The sequence below is a fragment of the Pagrus pagrus genome (assembly GCF_965226575.1).
Source record: "Pagrus pagrus genome assembly, chromosome: 17".
Lineage (NCBI taxonomy): Eukaryota > Metazoa > Chordata > Actinopteri > Spariformes > Sparidae > Pagrus > Pagrus pagrus.
This window is the reverse complement of record NC_140201.1, coordinates 5,668,078-5,686,337: the sequence shown is the minus strand read 5'-3', so window position 1 is coordinate 5,686,337 and position 18,260 is coordinate 5,668,078. Positions and strand designations below refer to the sequence as shown.

Sequence of the window (18,260 nt, the reverse complement as noted above, 5' to 3'; positions counted from 1 at the left end):
CCATTATTATTCAGTTGTATGACATGAATATATATATACATATATATACATCACTGGTTGTGATCTGCAATCTTACCACTAGATGCCACTAAATCCTTCACACTGGACCTTTAATGTTCCTAACTTTTATAGCACGGTTGTGACTCAGACGAGAGAATATCCTGTTTTTACATTTCCTTTTCTGTCTCAGTAAGAAAGGGAAGTGATGCGTTTAATGTTTCCAGCATGAATAACAGTGTTTCTTTAGAGACACAAGAGGAACTGGCATTTGTTTGAAACACAAAACAAAGTGCATTGTTCGTTAACATGCAACACCGGTGCACCTACTGCAGTTTGTGTGGCACTAGCAGACTCTCCTCAGCTGGAGCCCCCTTTAGTCCAATCTAGTGTCCCTGCAGAGGACATTGTTTATATCAGTCCCATATAATCTATGTGCTGTAATATAACCTCTCAGCAGCTGCGGCTTTATCACGCTGCAATGCCATTACTAAGTATACTGCAAGTGGGCTCACTTTATACTGAGAGATGTGTTACTGTGCTGGCCCTCGCTCAGTGTGTTTTGGCACAGCGGTGATGAGTGTTGTTACCCAGTGGAGAAGCACTGTGCAGTTATTGTGAGTGATAAGTTCGAGAGGCTCTCTGAAATGGCTCCATGAGTGAAGCCCTTTGTCCGTTTGGCACTAACATGCCAACAAAGGTCCATTTCCTCCTGCAGCAGCCAGCGTGGACAAAGAGGCATGTGAGGTCTCTGACTGACAGAACAGAGCCGCACACAGCGATCAACGTAATGCTGCGACCATCGGTTATCAGGATGTCAGTCTCTGTTTTGAATCTCATAGAAACAAATGCCTTCACACTGACAAATAAAGTACAAGAGGCTCTTTATTCGATGTGCGAAAGGTAAGAAAACGAGAAAAAAGTAGTCAGTCATGAGAACATCTTCAGCAACATATTGTCAGCATGGTACTATGAGCTTTTCTCTTTTCTGTTACAATTTTTATTACATTAAACAGTAACAGAAAACAGACAACATATACACCCCAGTGTCTGCATTTTGAGTTTTGTCTTGTATAATGTCCATTTTCCTTTTTCTTCTACCAGATGTGCTTCTTCTAGTGAAGAGAGGGCACATTTTTTCCCAAACATGGGGCACCTAGGGGGCCAATCGCCCTACGTAACTGCTCACTTTTCACCTTCAGTGTGATAAAAAACAAGTCAGATTTCTCCAAGTCTGTGAAGTGGTGGATATTTGCATTTTGTCACCTTTTCACATAGAATTAATGGATTTTTTTAAAGTTTCTACTTACTTAGTTAGCATGCAACCATTGTTTTCTCCAAGATGGGACTGATGATCTTGGTTACATGCACCTAACAGTACTTCCTGAGAGTCACAGTTGAAAATTTCTCTCCTGATGAAGATGTTTGTGTTGAAATTAGAGTGCAAGTATCAAAGTATGCAACTAAGGAGCCATTTGATCATTGACTGAAAAGCTGAATACTGTATAAGCATGCGCTTCTAGGTCTTCAAAGTGTGGGCAGAGGTGTCAAAGTTCAAGCTGACTTCAATGACTTGCTCTAACTTCTTTTTAAGACAATACGAGGCTGTGGGAGGCGGATCCATGAATATTCCCATCATGATCTGCTGGTGGTTCAGAGGTTACAGCAGAACTGAGCGGCTTTACATTTTTATCTCTCGTGCAGTAAATCATGTGAATGATTTCATTATGATTGTACGTTATTTTCAACGACTGAATGAAAGACAGGCTTGTTCATTTTCTGACAATGGAAATGTTACTGATGCATTCTGTCGGTCGACTGTAACTCAGCAAAGACGGGACTATACAATCACTGTTTTCAAAAATGTCGTATGCCTCAGATTCTTTAAACATCCTATTACCGTGTGAGATGAGACAAAACAAAAGCCTAAAACGTATCGCATGTAGTTTAATTCCTCAGCAGCAGGAAAAACAAAACCTCATTTGTTTACCTGACAACACCAATCAGAATCAATGGCCTCTGAATAAGGAAGCTTTTGTCCGGCTCAGTCAGCGCATGCTAAATATCACTCGGTTCCACGTTGAGTTGTGTGTTACAGTAACTTTTGGTTCACAAACTGAAACCTTTACAAATAGAATCTGTTTGTCAGAGAGGCAGCGGCTGAAAGATGATGCAGTCGAAGGAAAAACTCTGCTCCCATGATCAGTTTAATAATACTGCAAATAATTAAAGCCACTGTGTCATTTCAGAGGAAGAAAAAGCCCAAAGAGAAGCCAGTCGCTGCTGTCCAGTCAGAGGAAGTCGTGGTAAAAGAGTCTGTGGCCCTTGGACAGGAGCCACCGTGTCCGGCGGTGAGGAAACGGAAGAGGAGACCTCTTAAAGGCGGGACGGAAACTGTGACCGCGGTGAGATCACAGAAGGTGAGGAACGTTTCTCCGCCGTGTGTCATCAAAGCCTCGTTTCCTGGCATGTCAGGACCACTCTCTCTGCTGCGTTTGGTTTAATAAGGCAGTTTTTAAACACATTTCAAGGTTGATTAAATCCTACTGAGATGTTTTCTGCTGTCATTTCTACTTACTTGTCATTCATAATTGGATTTGAGCTGTTTCTGACTGAGCTCTTATGGATGTATGTCAGCTGTGCAAAACTGAGAGTGCAGAAAATAACATGCGTGTAAATGGACTTGCGTTTCTAAAGTGCTTTTCCTGACTAGTGACGGCTCAAAGCGCTTTACAGCACTCGTCACATTCACCCATTCATACACTGGTGGCAGAGGCAGCTCACTGGAGGAGCCGATACGGTTCTCATATACCGTACATACCACAGTAATTCTAACATGTCCAAGGTGACCTGAAACATCCTTCACCTCCGTCAGAGCTGCTGCTCTCTTGCGTCATGAAGCCCCTGGTTGATCAGATTGACCTGTCAGCACAATGGGTACAAAGCTGGCACAGACGCCGGCATTCAGAATGATGGCACGCATGGTTCATGAATACAAGAACAGGCTCAGAGTGGGATCGAGACAACACGTCACCTCCCTCCCCCCGAGTCCGCAGCCTCTCCATGCCCATTGATTCATTCTCCAAGTGGGAGACTAATAATGTAGTACGGCCACATAAACAAGCAGTCCATCATTCATGGTGCTGTTGTGATTATGTAATGGCTCAGCATGACAGTTTTTAATTTGACACAGTACAACTCGGCCCCATTCTGAGCAAAAAAGAAAAGCACAACGCAGAATAAACAACTCGCAGGAGACTAAATGGAACTGATTTCCTGATTAATTGCTGTTGATTTGCATGATTGTGAAATCAAAGGGTAAAGTGCAGGAAGAGTTCAGCTGGCAGACACTGATACATACAGGATACAGCAGATGTGATGAACTGAACTGCATGCCACTGACAGCGTTTCCTCATATTTAATGTCATTTTCATATAAATATTTATATTTATGGGTCACGGTAATCAATGAATTTAATATTTGTGTTAATCACCTTCTATATAGCATAATGACAGTATAGTTAACTTGATGAAATAATATGCAACACAAGCTCCAATTATCCTGTATTTCCAGGGCTTTCAACCACATTTCATGGCCTTTTTCAGTGGATGGATGCTCAGTTGTCATGGAGACCATACAGTTGTCATCACTTCTTCTTAGCCTATATTTTAAGGCAAGCAATAGACTGCCACAGGAATGAGTCCAAGGAACCATAGGTTATATTATTCTATACCCTTATAGGTTACTTACCTAAAACCCGGGAATAAGTTAGAATTTTTTTTTTTTTTTTTTTTAAAAACCCTCTTTACTATAAATATATCATGACTCTCTGCATGCTGGTGCCCTAATGCATACAGTTGGTGCCCTTTAAATCTTTGTTCGCCCTGAACCTCAAACACCCTGAGTCCGCCCCTGGTCATTACCATCTTAAACTTTTGTTTGCAACCTAACTCATTTTCTACAATGATCCAAAATCTCATGTGCTTTTGAGGAGGGCGAGCTTAACTTCCAGGTTGGCCTACAAAAACACATCATCCCTGCTGCTCTCTGGTTGAACTTGGGAGGTTCTGTCTGGATTATTAATCATCCAGAAGCAGCTGGAAAATTATTATAAACTTTAAAACTTATAAACTTTGTTGACGTCAAGCTTGAGTTAAAAATGAATAAGTTTTGTCCAGAGTGCACATACAGGGGTTAAACCTGACTCATCCCACTGAGTGTAACCACGGTTGTGTACATACTATCACAGCAGCACATCTGTTTCCACATGCCAGGCAGATGCTGAGCTCAGCAGCACGGTGCTGGCTCTGCCTCTCTGATGATGACAGCGTCTGAAAGGTGTGAAGCGTCTCCACACACACTGAGATCACCACAGATGAAACTGTGGCGGTGTGACGCGCGAACGAGCCTCTGATTTGCTCGCTGCAATCAATCTGACCTGAGCTCAGTTTTGCACATGCATGCAGTCAGATCTCAGCTCTCGATACGTGCCTGCTGCTGTTTAGCGACAACTTCGCGTAAAGGCGTGCGACAGGGCTGAGGGAGCGGATCCCTCCTCTCCTCTCGGCTCGGATCAGCCTGGGTACTGCAGGACGCAGGCGCGACTCCGCTGCGGCTGAGGAGGAGGAGGAGGAGGAGGAGGATGGCTCTCAAGTTTGAGCGGATCTAACTGGGACGAATCCACCGACGGCACCACTGCAGTGAACGGATATTTGCGCTTGTTTACCCTGGACCAAAGCAGCAGCAATCCTGGAGATTTGCGCCGTGAGTAAAACCAGGACACAGATTATTTATAGTTTGCGTTTTTTGCCGCATCGCTGACGCTTCTTATCACATGATTTAGTGTCATTTCAAAAACATGCAAGATGAGAACTATCCGACCTGGAACCAATGTGAGAAAATGTGTTTTCCTCTGCATCAAAAAAAAAAACCCAGCAGGTGCACCCGTCAGGTGTCTCCACACTGCGGATGAATTCAGGTGTGGCGATGCGGTGCTGCTGCTCTCAACGGGTGGGACTGTGAGCTCAAGTTTTTTTCTGGGAAGGATCCAGACTTGACAGCTTTTCTCTGTCAAAGTGATGATCAACAGATCCAGTCCTAATGAAGTCCCATCAGTTGTTCAGAGTTTGGAGGAGGGATGAGGGGAGGGAGAGGAGAGGAGAGCCTCGGTCAGCTGTCAGAGTGATTCAGCCACTGTCTCAGTCTGTTCATACCAGCACACAAACACTTAACTTTCTCCCATTTCCAAGTCCTGAGAGTTTGTGGGGCATGCTCTCTGGGGCTCTTCAAGGTTGCCTGGTAACTACGGTTCACCCTGATGCTTTCAGCTTGCTTGGATGAAGGCCATACAAGAAAGGAAAGCCAGTGTGAATAGTAATGAGTTAGCGACAGGAGGACAGAGGTGGTCGTAGTAGAGATTTAAAGGTGCTGCTTGGAAGACAAGTTGAGTTTTGAGTCTCATTCCCAACTCGCTTTGGGATGTTGGACGGGTTGGCTGCCACCTGAAAGCGTCCAGGTATTGATGAGTTGGGAATGAGACTCAAAAATCACCTTTTCTTACAAATAGCACCTTCAGCTGTCTCAGAGTCAGAGCTGCAGATGTTTCTTGCATGTTCCTGAACCGATCAGTGCTCTGCAGAACAGAAATGATTAATTTAGAGACGTCAAAGAGCATGAAAGATCAGAAAGACTCACACTTGAGTGATTAAAAGCATCAGAAAGATTCAGATGTGTCTGTGAGAACTTTGAAGCAGTCCTGAGATCTCTCCCTCTGCCGTGTGAGCTATTTTAGAAGCTATGAATTTTTAACACGACACCTCTACTGTATCTAACCTTTCAAACAGCCTCGCTTGCATTTTCCTGCATGTATTCATGCAGCTTAGTTTGTCGTATATATGAAAGACTGAATCCTATAAATCAAGATGAATCCACGCAGCTGTATTAGCCGACCGGTCAGATAGTGGCTCAATGCCCATGTGTCCATTAGGATCAGTCAATGAACAGCCAGAGGAGAGAATAACATGTTACTGCTCTACTTTCAGAGGCAAACACTTTGTCTATGAGGGACGGTCCGATAAACTGATTTTAAACCTGAATGACACAAGTTTCCCTGGAAAGAAAACGGGTGTCATGATTTTGATTTTAAATTGAAAATATGTGAAAATGAACCCTGTCGACAATCAAATCCAAATGCAGAATCGACAATATCGTCCCCCACGCTTCAAAAACACTTCGGAGGATACAGCTAGCTTAGCATTAGCCTGCAGCAGCACATCCAGACACTTATCCTGTCAGCACGAAGACAAACAAGCAACCTGTGAGAAGGTATCTCTGACAGCAACAGAGATGTATCAGAGATCCTTTATTGATTTCTTTGAGAAGAGTGTTTACTCGTGGAGAAAAAGTCTGGACCGAACTACTCTGATAACATTGCCACAGATCCTCTATTGATTTGTTTGGGAAGAGGTTTTACTCGGGACAGATTTGAGAGACTGAATCTAGCAACAAATTGTTGAATAATTGTTTATTGTTGAATCACTGAAGGGAATCTTTATTTTTGGTGGATATTATTTGAACTTGTTTAACCCTAACCTTCAAAGAGCCATGAGCCAATGTCAAACTGTTGTTATAAAATGCCCCAATCTTTTTAAAGAAGAACTTGAAAATGTAATTGGCAGTTGTAAAGGCAGAAAATCAATTGTGACCTTAAAATCCAAAGTCAAATCGAATCATGGATCTGGAGAATCGTGACACACTGAGTAATAATCTGTCATTATGGAGTACCAACCGTCATTGTCAGAAGTTCAGTCTCACACTTTACTAGTAAAACAGCCTTTTCCAGACACAAAACATGCAGCAGATATGCTCTATACTGAGCTGCCCGAAATAAATAAAGGTTTAAAAACAATAATAAAAGAAATAAATAGTGGTGCAGTGCTGCAGTCCTGAATAACAACTAGGGAGTAGCTATAAATAGCATCCAGCTAAATCACAACCTGAATGTGAACTGTGTCTGATGCACTTGAGACGTTACTCCTGGGACTTTGTTCCTGTCTGCTCCCAACCAATCAGAGAGGCTGTGGCGGTGCAGCCAGCGCCCCTGTGGAGAGCATCCTGCGAGCTGGATGGTGACTCAGCTGAAAAGAGAGCTGGGAGTGTGGTGACGTCGTCCAGTGCATCAGCAGCACCTGCCCAAAAATACTCCATCTTCAGAGAGAGAGAGTTTTTGTCTTAAAGGGACAGTTCACCCCAAAACTGTCTGGTGCTGATTATCCATCAAGATTATTCTGATGTGAGTTTAGAGTGGTCTGCCTTCTCGGCTTGTGGTGTCTCCGTCCAAAAATCATGAACCGGTTACTCAAGATAACCTACCGACCTTGGTGTGACGTCAACAGTTAAAGGAACAGTTCATCCCAAAATCAAGAATGCATGTTTTCCCTCTCTCCTTCAGTGCTGTTTGTTCCTGGAGATTGTTTTGATGTGAGTTCTGCAGATATCAGCTGCAGAGACGTCTGCCTTCTCTCGAATGTAATGTCACTTGATCTGCTCTGTGCTCTTTCTTCTTGTTCTGAGAGGTTTTGTAAGTTTGTGTTTCTCCTTTTTACTCACTATTTTTCATCCAGACCATGGAGGAGGTGAAGGACAAGCCCAAGAGGAGGCCTCTGGTCAGGGCTGCGTCAGAGGAGAGCTCCTGTGACCTGAGTTCAATAAGTTACTCTCCGTCACCTGGAGACACGCTGCCATGGAACCTGCCCAAACACCATCGCATGAAGCGCTCCAAGTCAGCTTCTGGAGAGGTGCTGGACCCGGCAGAGAGGGCCGTCATCCGCATTGCAGGTACGACGTTCACACAGAAAGATAACAGAAGCAGAAGTGTCTGTGAGGGGGTTGTTTGTATCTTTTTATGTTCTGCCCACTATTTATCTTTATGTTCTGCTCTAGTGCTCATTTACAAACTCTGCTGTAACACTGCTGGTTGTTCATGCTGCTGCTCATGGAGCATTATACATGTATAAAAAGGGTTCTCATCTGATCAATCCATCATAACGCTCGGGGCGGCTTGTGATAGTTGATAACTGCGTTTGATTTGAAGTCATCACTGCATGCGATTCAAGCTGGATTAATTGCTAACAGGCATGTTGTGAGTTGTCATCATTAAGACCTGCGTGCAGATGACATCTTGGCATTTGCAGGCCAGTAGTTTCTTGTATTCTTTTTTTTTTCTGTGCTATCTATTTAACAATGTGCAGTATTTGCGATGGCAATTGGGTTTTAATTTCTGATAGTCATAAACTCGTGTTTTTCTTGGTTGTTGTTTGGCATTTTGATGCTCTCCTTGTCCTTCCTTGCCCGTTCATGTCGTTAGTTCCCTGTTATCAGGACATCATCATTGTTGTCATACCTAAAATAGCTCAGTAGTCTCATTCACATTTTCTCACATTTATTTTGTCCAAATGATTCAAACTTTTATGTGTGACAGTCCACATTTCTGATGTTACAAATCTTTAAACCAACCTCTGATACTGTGTTTTTGTTTTGTACTTGTACTTCCCTGATGATGAAATGTAGATGAACCCAATGCACTCTAATACCCCTACACCCTCGTACAGTACATAAGACCTGCCTACAGTTACATTTGTCCTTACCTGCAGTGCTGGCATAAGAAAAAGATGATTTTTCCAACAAGCTGTCTTAAATTAAGTTAAAACTTAAAGGTCTTAAACAGCTTTAGATTTAAGTCTGTACTACCTGTGCACACCCTGACTGCAGCTGCTGATCAGGGTGATTGTTCGATTTAGGTGTTATCTTACCTGCAGTGGACGTAAGTGATTCAAAAACATTCATTTACGTTTTTTTTTTCAGAAGACATGTCAAAATCTACTGTTCCTACACTTCCTCAGAGACTCTTGTAGGCAGTTGAAAGAGATATATTATATAACATCATCACTAATCTCTCATTATGCTCATTTATTTCCCCATGGGAGGTTTCAGACTACAAGGATCGTCTCTTTGTCTACCACAGATCTTGTCGGGGCTCAGCAGCTCGTTCACCTCTGTTAACTCTCTGAATACTGAGGCAGGGCTCAGATGATGCAGCTTTGCTGCCTCAGCACTTCTCGGGGTGGGTGTTGGGTTCACGCTGTCTCTTTGGACCACAAACAGCAGCACGGACTTCTATCTCCCCTCCTCCCTGATCGCCTCTGATATTGATCTGATGGGGTGGGGTACTGCAGCAGTATTGTGAAACTGGATTTTACTGTCTCTGCAGCAGCAGGATCGAATGACTCCGAGTGATGAGCGAGAGCTTTGGGACATAGTGGGATATCTGGTTGATTTATTTCTGGAGATAGTCATTTAAATCTCCCTCTCATGACTTCCTATAGTGCCTTGAGTAGTGAGCAGGACGCCGGCAGCCGGTGAAATGCATTAGATAAAGGCGACTGTATCAGTGTTGTCTTGTTGGCTTGCTGCCATAATGGCCCTGGCCCGATTCATTAGCCTTGTGAGACACATGCAATGCTGGAGCTGCAGTTTATCTCACGACGAACGAAGACAGCACCATTTGTTATCAAGCTGCAGACAGTTTGAGAGGCAAACAGTGTCGGCTGACACTGAATTAGATGTCACTAACACTTTTTGTGGCTTTCCAACATGCTTGTTTATTGATCAGATAGCTGTGACTCTTGACAGTCGCTGTGTTGACGCTCCAACAGAGTAATAGTGATAAAACTAGAAGTGCTGGTGAAAGAACGCACTGACTCACTGTCAGCAGAATCAAAGAGAGGAGGGAAGTCATCCTGGTTCAGCCTGTCATGTGTTGTGATAGCCATAGCTCCTAACGACCACCAGGGGCTGGTCTGCCTAAAATGATTGAATGAATGAATGAATGAATGAATGAATATGTAAGTGAGATATTTACTTGTCTAATGATGTAATGAACATACAAACAGTGAACTCCTATTACAGATGACTGGAATTTCAGGGCCAAAAAAATGAAATCAGTTATTGAAAATCACTTCAAATGCACTAAGTGCAACATGTTGCACAAATGCAATAGGATTGTTAGCCAAAATTAGCATTAGCATCTAGCTTAAACTACTGCTGTGCCCAGGTAAAGGCTCACAGAGACACCGGCCAGGCTGTCGACATGCAGTCTCATTACTTTAAACTTGAATTTCCTCCGATCATATCTGATTGTAATAGAGGATGAAACAGCTCAACCAGTGCCTCAGAAGGACGTCTGAGAGGATACCTTCGCCTTATGTCACTCATGTTTTTTTCCAAATAAGGAAAAAAATCAACATATACAGTACAGTGCCTGTAATACTTGCAGATCTGACCAATGCTAAGTGGGCTACAATCAAAGTGAAAGCAGTAAGATGTTAACATAAACCCCTTAGATATAAGCGAGTGAGCGATAAGCCAGGCACTCAACATGGTTTCTTATAATTAGATAATTTAAAGTTAACTCCACCAGTGCTAATGTGTTTTATTGTGTTTGTACAATAGAACGGACCATGACTAATTTCTAATCAGCAGTTGTTTTACTCAGCTGCCTTTTGCAAGTGCACATCATTGTTGCTCTGTAGAGTGAAAAGAGAGACTGTCTTAACTTGTCCTTTGCATATTATCATGGTTTTCCAGCAGGGCCTCATTACAATATCTTTCAAACCTTTGACTCCTCTGGTTTGAAGTTTTGCGTTCAGCCCTCTTGGGTTTTGCAGAGGATCTGTCTGTTACATAACCTCCAGCTCTGTGATGTCTTTCATTTCATTTTGCCAGTTTCTGCATCTGAAACATACACCCTCACAGAAATAGACACCTTTTTCTTCCACAGGCACTAATATGATCATAACTCGGGTGCAGCTGTGCAGGGTAACATCTGTCGTAGAGTTTTCAAAGCATTAGCGCATGTTTATTGACAAAGTCGTGGTATAGTGGGAGAATGAAAACACTGGCGTCCAGAAAAACAGGCTGTTTTTTAGCCTGTGGTCGCTTTTTTTGATCACACAAAACAAAATCAAGTTTTGTTTATTGTTCCTTTTTTAAGGTCCTAAACTTATAATCAGTCGTCCTGTTTCTCACTGAGAGATACAAATGACTCATGCACCACAGTGTAGGAGAGGAGTACTGTGTTATTGCAGTAAATATTTCTACATTTCATCCGAGAACATCGCTGAAGGGCGTTTTACTTCACTAAACACGGGACAAGATAAGGCTTTAAAACAGATTGAAGAGGGATCTCTGAAAGTACTCCTGTTCTGTCGACGTTGTAACTTCAGTTTGATCTCGTTCTTCCTCCTGAATCAAACTTTCTTTCTTTTTTCCTTCCTTCATTTCTGGTTTTCCCAAGGTTACACTTTATGTTCAATTTTCTGTTTAAGACCGTTATCCATGTTCAGCTTGACAGGAAAGTGTCACGTGTAAGTCTTAAAATGCCAGGCTGTAGTTTTCCACTTTTATGTTCTGTTTTCTAGGAACTCTGTAGCGAGATAACGTCACGAGGTCTGCTCGTAACAGATTCAGATGAATTATTCAAAACTGCTTTCAACACGGGACTCTGTGCAGTTTTTTGTCAGAATATTAAATTGCAGATCCATTATTGATTTTGCATTTTACAGTCTTCACTGTGGCAGCTTGCGTCAGCGGTGTGTGAGGATGCCTCAGAGATACTGAGGTACTCTTGTGCAGCACACAAGTGCAAAGTTTTGTTTCTTACTGTCTTTCATATAATTGTGTCCTGTCACTTTCCTGAAGTTGTATCCAAATGGTGAATATACCTTTGTACTTCCAGTGTGAACCGATGAGGGATACCTGTTTTGAAGTTCAGTGGAACTTGTCTTACAGCTACATATTGCAGAGTGCTATTTACCTCAGTGATCAGACTTGTGCTCATGAACCAGGGCAGGAGTTTGTGCAGTATACATGCTGGACACTAGAGGACAGTATCCAAAGATGAAGTGCAGTGAGGCGCGTCTGCATGTTTCCAAGTACCCTCTCTCACTGTGTGGCTTGTATCTGCTGTAATGAACTGTTCATTTTGTTTCATATTGAGGACATTACACATATCCCACATGAAGAGTCTGATAGAGCTCCATGTGTGCACAGCAGTGACATGTTGAGCTGAGTCAGCAGCAGAGCAGATGTTCATTACCGCAGAAAACAACAAAAGAGAAATTGAAAGGCTTGTGGTCATTGGTCAAACGAGGCTGTAAATTACACTGGGCTTTGATTAAATTTGTACTACACAAGGAAAGCAATACATCACTTGTTACATTATTTTATGACTCTTAAACAAATTTGCAAGGCTATTTGTGTTAACTTGGGAGGTAAATGTATTCAAATAATTCAGAGCTGCATGACTTACTCTTAAATGCAAATTTAAATAAAATAAAAATCTGTTGTTTTTCATGCATTTGATTCATTTTCTTCACTTCTTGTATTTAACTTGAATTTAATTTTAAATTATTTATTTTTTATACTTTATATAACAAATCACAAAATACAACACTTTCTGAAATGTTGTGTTTTGACCTCAGGGCCACTGTAGTTTAAAAAGTGCTGCCAAACAATCTGAACCATAATCAAAATGTCTGGTGACCCTGATGGGTCAGAACACAACAACCTTTCACAAAACACAACATTTTACAAATGTTTCCTCAAATGTTTGTGAAATGTTGTTGTGTTTTGGCCCTCGTAGTTTAAAAAGTACGCAAAATAATCTGAACCATAAGAAAAACTAACGGTGGCCTTGAGGGTTAAAATACAGCAACATTTCTGAAATGAAATGTTTTGACCTCCTAGTTTAAAAAGTGCTACAAAACAATCCGAACCCTGACCTCATGATATGGTGGCCCTGAGGGTTGAAACACAACAACATATTACAAAACACAACATTTGACAAATGTTTTTTTAAAATGTTGTGTTTTGTGAAATATTGTTGTGTTTTGACTCTCAGGGACACTGTAGTGAAAAAAAAGTGCAACAAAACAATCTGAATTATAATCAAATATACGGTGGCCCTGAGGGAACATTTCAGGAAACACAACATTGAACAAATGTTTCCTGAAATGTTGTGTTTTGATCCCTCAGGGCCACCATACAAAGAAATGTTCTCATGGATTATATCAATTAAGAGGTTGGAGGCCAAAGAATGTAGTACAGTTAATTACACACATAAAACAACAGTAATGCTAATGTGATTGCAGTAATAAATAACTGTGCAGCACATTATCCCTTCACTGACTATATTTAAATATATAATTAGTATTCACGCTGCCAACCGGTAAGCTAGTAACCACACAAGGTCTAACAAACACAAATCAGTGAGTACACTGAAAAAACAGTCAATGAATAGTGAGGGGGCGTTGAATCCTTTCCTGGAAGTGTTGTTATTTTCTTTTGTTTTAGCCGAGAACATAAATTAGTGGCGCAGCCGGGGCAGAGAGTCTTCGGCTCTGGTGATGTGTGGGAGGGATGGCTGGCACTGCAGTCAGTCACTCGAGCCAAAGCCAGACAAGCAAACAGAGAGACAAAAGTGAGACTTTCTCTCTGAGAGACACCATCCGCTGGCCAGTGATGAGAAAACAGTGGGATGGTTTTGTTTTTCTTTGCGCCCACACTGTGGCATAGAGGGATTCAAACATTTGGCTTTCACTTATCAGTATGCTGATCAGTGTAGACAAAAAAAATTCATCGAATAAATCAATACGTTTTGAATTTGTAATCTGTGAGAGTGTCATTGTTTTACTGTGGTGAAATCTCTTGAGATGAGCTGTCCATGTGGTGGTTTGCATTGCGGTCCCCGAGTGGAGACTTGTCAGACAGTTTTTGCTGTGCAGTGGCAATATTTCCCTTGATTTTCTGTTGATACTTTCTGGAGGTTTGTCTTAAACTGCGAGACTTTCTGCCACGTACTCCAAACGAGGCACTGATGTTATTTTCTGACTTATAATGACTTTTTGAGGCAATATCTAATGTGAGTTACACTCTTGGCCTGCGACTGCATCGATATGATATTCACGATCATATCTATCAGGTATCTTAATAATGCTTTGTCACCAGATTGCTCTGTTGTATCAAATCAAGTGCTTCTGTTGTAGATGTGTTAATATTAAAGTCAGTTTAGTCCAGTAACAAGAGTTTGTTCCCAAAAATGGGTAAAGATTCCTCATGAATAATGATTTTATTTAATAAATTCAACATTATCATAACTTTAGCCGTAGTCGTGCGCTCCCACTGTCTCCCTGCTGTTAATGTTTTTTTATTTTAAACACTTAAATATCTGTTCCCCTGAAAAAAGGAGTTGCTCCTAAGGTTGTTAAAAGTATCGATATCACATGTTTAAAACAATGCGATCTCCATTAATTATGCATTTGATAGTATTGAAAGAATCAAAGCTTTAGGTGCTGGGACTCATTACAGATGAGCACAACATCATCATCATCATCAGAACTGTTCTGCAGCTCACTTTCGGGTCATAACTCACTGGTTGAGAAACACTTGAGTCATTTTCTAGTGTCTCAAAGTTGCCACGCTGCACTTGATTATTTAAGTGTTGAAACATTTTCCACATTTCTGACTAGAAGGATTTATTGATGTCAACTTTGCAATTTGCAGTTTCATGCTGATGAAATTCTCCTTTTTTCTGCTGATAGCTGAGTAAACATGAACTCCTCCGGCTGTATGAGAAAGTGATAACACACGCACGTGCTGTCTGCTGCATTACCTTTAACAGTGAGAGTTTAGATGCATTCTGACCGGTGTGATGTTGATGGTGCAATAATTCATCTGTGCTGCATTTTGCCAAGTCTGTAATTGAAAATGTTACGATCAATGCACAGTGATCTCTGCGTTGCTTTAATGCTATTACTTTGAGGAGGTCATAGGTATTTATGGCTCCATGTCAGTATTTCAGTGCTCATCTGCACTGTACCAGGTGGGGTTGGTATGTAATAAATGTTGATTCAGCGTGCCATTTTTAAACGTTCACGCTTAAAGTTCCAAGATTTATTTTGTCACACATTGTTTTTATAATTTATGGAGGGAGACGGGAATTTTGAGATGGCACTCCAGCTGTGTGTATAATAAAGAAGCACACACATCATTAAACACTTGGAGTAAAAATTCATGATGCGACGACATTGGAACCAGATGCATTAAACCTACTGACAACAAATAAGCAACTCTGTTTCTGTTGGCATATTGTTACTGCGTGAGTAATTCTTTATATTGCACAAAATTCATGCACCAACTTGCTTCATTTTGATCTTTTTCAAGGTTCATACCATTGTGAAATAATAACATAAATAATGCTTATTCTTAGGGCTAGGTGATGTGGCATTAAAATAATATTGCGATGCACGGTATATATCTTGATATTGAAATTTCCTTAAGCATTTTATAAATACGAGGACTGGACAAAATCAAAAATCACAATATTTTCTTACCAATACCTCTATATTGATATTGCAACACTACTGCTGGGGAAAAATGACATCACTTTACTTTAATACAGCCTTTTAAAGCCAGGAAAAGACAACACAGCCTCACTCCATTAAGATGTGCCAGCTGATGTGCCAGCTGAAGACATTTTTGAAAGTAGGAAAGCAATAACAGTAAAGATGACTGAATTCAGCTGCTTCAGTTTTTAGGGGTCCTGGTAATGTGCCCGCTGGCTCACTGTCACACCGTCATGGCTTGTTGGGGAACCTAAATGGAACAGAGCGGTCATTAATGTTATTTGTTCCACCCGTGCACTTCCTGTTAGTCCAAAATCAGTCCCTCGTTCACCCTCAATCACAATACCCGATAATACTTGCTCGATAGATTACTCTAAAGTCGAGAAGTAAGTTGTAATTTTGGAGATTTATGAGTCATCGATGATTTCCACCATCACTGGCAGGTGTAACTTCAACTTTGACGGCTTTTTGTGCCGTTAAGCAGTAGTAATAGTTTGACCCTGACCAAGCAGTCGTATTTGACTAGTAGTAGTTGACTATATTGTACTTAAATTTCCCACTTCAGAAACTGGACAATAGATATGTTTATATATGATAGCTGACGGTAATTGTGGTGGAAATGTGTGTTTTTAGTTACGCAACTACAAAAGCCTCCAAAGAATAATAAAAAAAAAAAAATCAGCACTTAAAATCTGATCTTCACCCCGGAGAGTTTCTATGTGGACATACAGCTTTTTGGAAATAAATAAATCTTTGAGTGATTCACAGTAAATTTCCTCTGAACATTTCCAATTTTCCTGTCAAAGTTCTCAGTGCTTCTTCCAAGCACTATTTCCTTGTAGGAAGATTGCATAGCTGCAGTTTGTCTTGGCATCCTGGGGAACTATTGTCACTGCTTCATCTCGAGACGGTCTGTGATTCCTCTGAATGTAGCCGTGGATGTATTTACTGTTTTCTTGGCAGTGTGGGCTGAACATTCCTTCAAGGACAGAGCCTGAGAATTGGACTCATCCTGTATCTTTCTCTCATTTATTCTCCTTTGCAGTTGTTGAAATGTCCAGTCATATTCGTTGAGCTGTGTACTCCAGCAGTGGTCCAGTGTTTTGTCCTGTAGTGAAGAGGTGTGGTTCTCTGGCATTTAAACTTTAAAATGTGCCGTCATTCAGTATTGGGAATATGACGTGACGTTAAGGAGAACCGTGCAAGTGTTCTGAGAGTTTATTTTAAAGCTGTGAATAGTCCAGGATCCACTTGGCGTGCCATGCCCCAGTTTCTCCAGCAGCAGGAACTCAAATAACCCCACGCAGCTCCGTCATTTGTTTTTTCATCGAGGTAGCCATGTGTGTCTCTCTATCAGAGGTGGAGCTGGCCTGTGCGGTGTGTGTGTGTGTGTGTGTGTTTGCGGGATCTGCGGCTCAACCGGTGTCTATGTTTGTGGTGTGTGTTCGCCTCTGTGCCTTTAAGAGGGAGGGTCTGATATGTGTGTGTGTGCCTGTGTGGGTATTTCTCAAGCAGAGGAGGGGAGTGGTGGTGGTCTGGAATGAAATCTACAGCTTTATAGAGGGAATACTGTGACAGAGTGTGGGCGAGGAAGAAGGTGGGGACAGACAGATAGGTGGACAGACAGCCAGGAGGGCTTCTATCAGCACTGAGGGCACAGAGAGACAAAAAGAGGTCTGCAGTGCCAGTGGGAAGTTGAAAGAAAGTTTGAAGAGAGAGGAAGGTGCCCTAACTCCGGCTCAGTATCAGACAGGCCATGTCCATGCCCATGTTTGACCCAGGTCAGCGGCTGGCAGAGGAGCAGGACTATGTGCAAGCCTATGAGAACGTCAGAGAGAAATATAAAGGTAACAACGCCCCCCTTTTTTCTCTTCTTCAGTGGTTTTCACTGTGCAAATGATGACCACGTTTAGAGCGTGTTTGAATGGGAGGTTCGGTGTGTGCATGCTGCAGTGAGTGTTTTGACCGGCAGTAATTGGTTCTGTATTGATTTGACCAGATGCACTTTGGCTCAAGAGGAGATGTAGAAACAGGAAGTGTAATGTTTCTGCTGTAGAAATGACATTGAAATGTGGTCTGACACCTGTGCACAGAGCTCCTGGAGAGACACAGAGCAGCAAACGTTTGTTATTATTATAGTGGTGGAAGTGATTCATGGTGGTTTCACTTCACTTACTTTGAATCTAAAACTATTGATTCCTCTGTGGACATTTTGGAGAGGCAGATCTTCAGGTTATCACTAAAACACAAAGCAACCATGTGCAACTGTCTGTGTCCTCTCTGACCTGACAGCCTCCTTTGCATACTGGGAAATCACTGGTGGGCCCAGAGAGGTGAGACATTTGGCCCTCGGTCGAATGGCGCAGGTCCAACATGTGCAGCATGACAGATAAGAGCTGCCAGCCAGCAAGGTGGTGCACCAGAGAGACAGCCACCTGATTATGTCTGGGTGAACACTGGCTGGCAGCGACTTGGATAGTAATTTTCATTTCAGGAAGCAGACACAGGAAGCAGGATCAAAGTCAAGATGTTCCTTATTTGCTTACTGATTCATGAGTCTGACTCTGACCAATGCAAAACCTGGGAGGGAGTCATGACCTCTACTGCAAGAAGCAGCTGGCTGATACACTGTTCTGCTGGTTAACATACTGTATGTACACAATAGACTCAAGGCCAGTTTGACTTGGTTTATATTAAAGGTAGCTCTGAATCAATCCCTTTATTGATGAATTCATTGATCAACTGACCATTAGTGGAACTATGGAGCAGTGTTTTATCGCACTTCTGCTGCTGGTTTCACAC

General features: G+C 42.0%; 1 protein-coding gene across 9 annotated transcripts in view; it reads left to right on the top strand.

Annotated features, from left to right (window-relative positions):
• The first annotated feature begins 4,609 nt into the window (after positions 1-4,609).
• The window catches only part of pleca (plectin a), a 108,132-nt gene continuing 94,481 nt past the window's right edge, over positions 4,610-18,260 (top strand). For 7 of the 9 annotated variants that reach the window (XM_084379340.1, XM_084379339.1, XM_084379337.1 and 4 more), the window contains exons 1-2: positions 4,610-4,761; positions 7,620-7,833. In XM_084379340.1, the coding sequence (XP_084235466.1) occupies positions 7,623-7,833 (211 nt within the window). In that variant the 5' untranslated portion in view covers positions 4,610-4,761; positions 7,620-7,622. Of the gene's footprint in view, positions 4,762-7,619; positions 7,834-17,051; positions 17,306-18,260 lie in introns of those variants that run through there. The other 2 variants (XM_084379325.1, XM_084379330.1) reach the window with 2 other exon arrangements.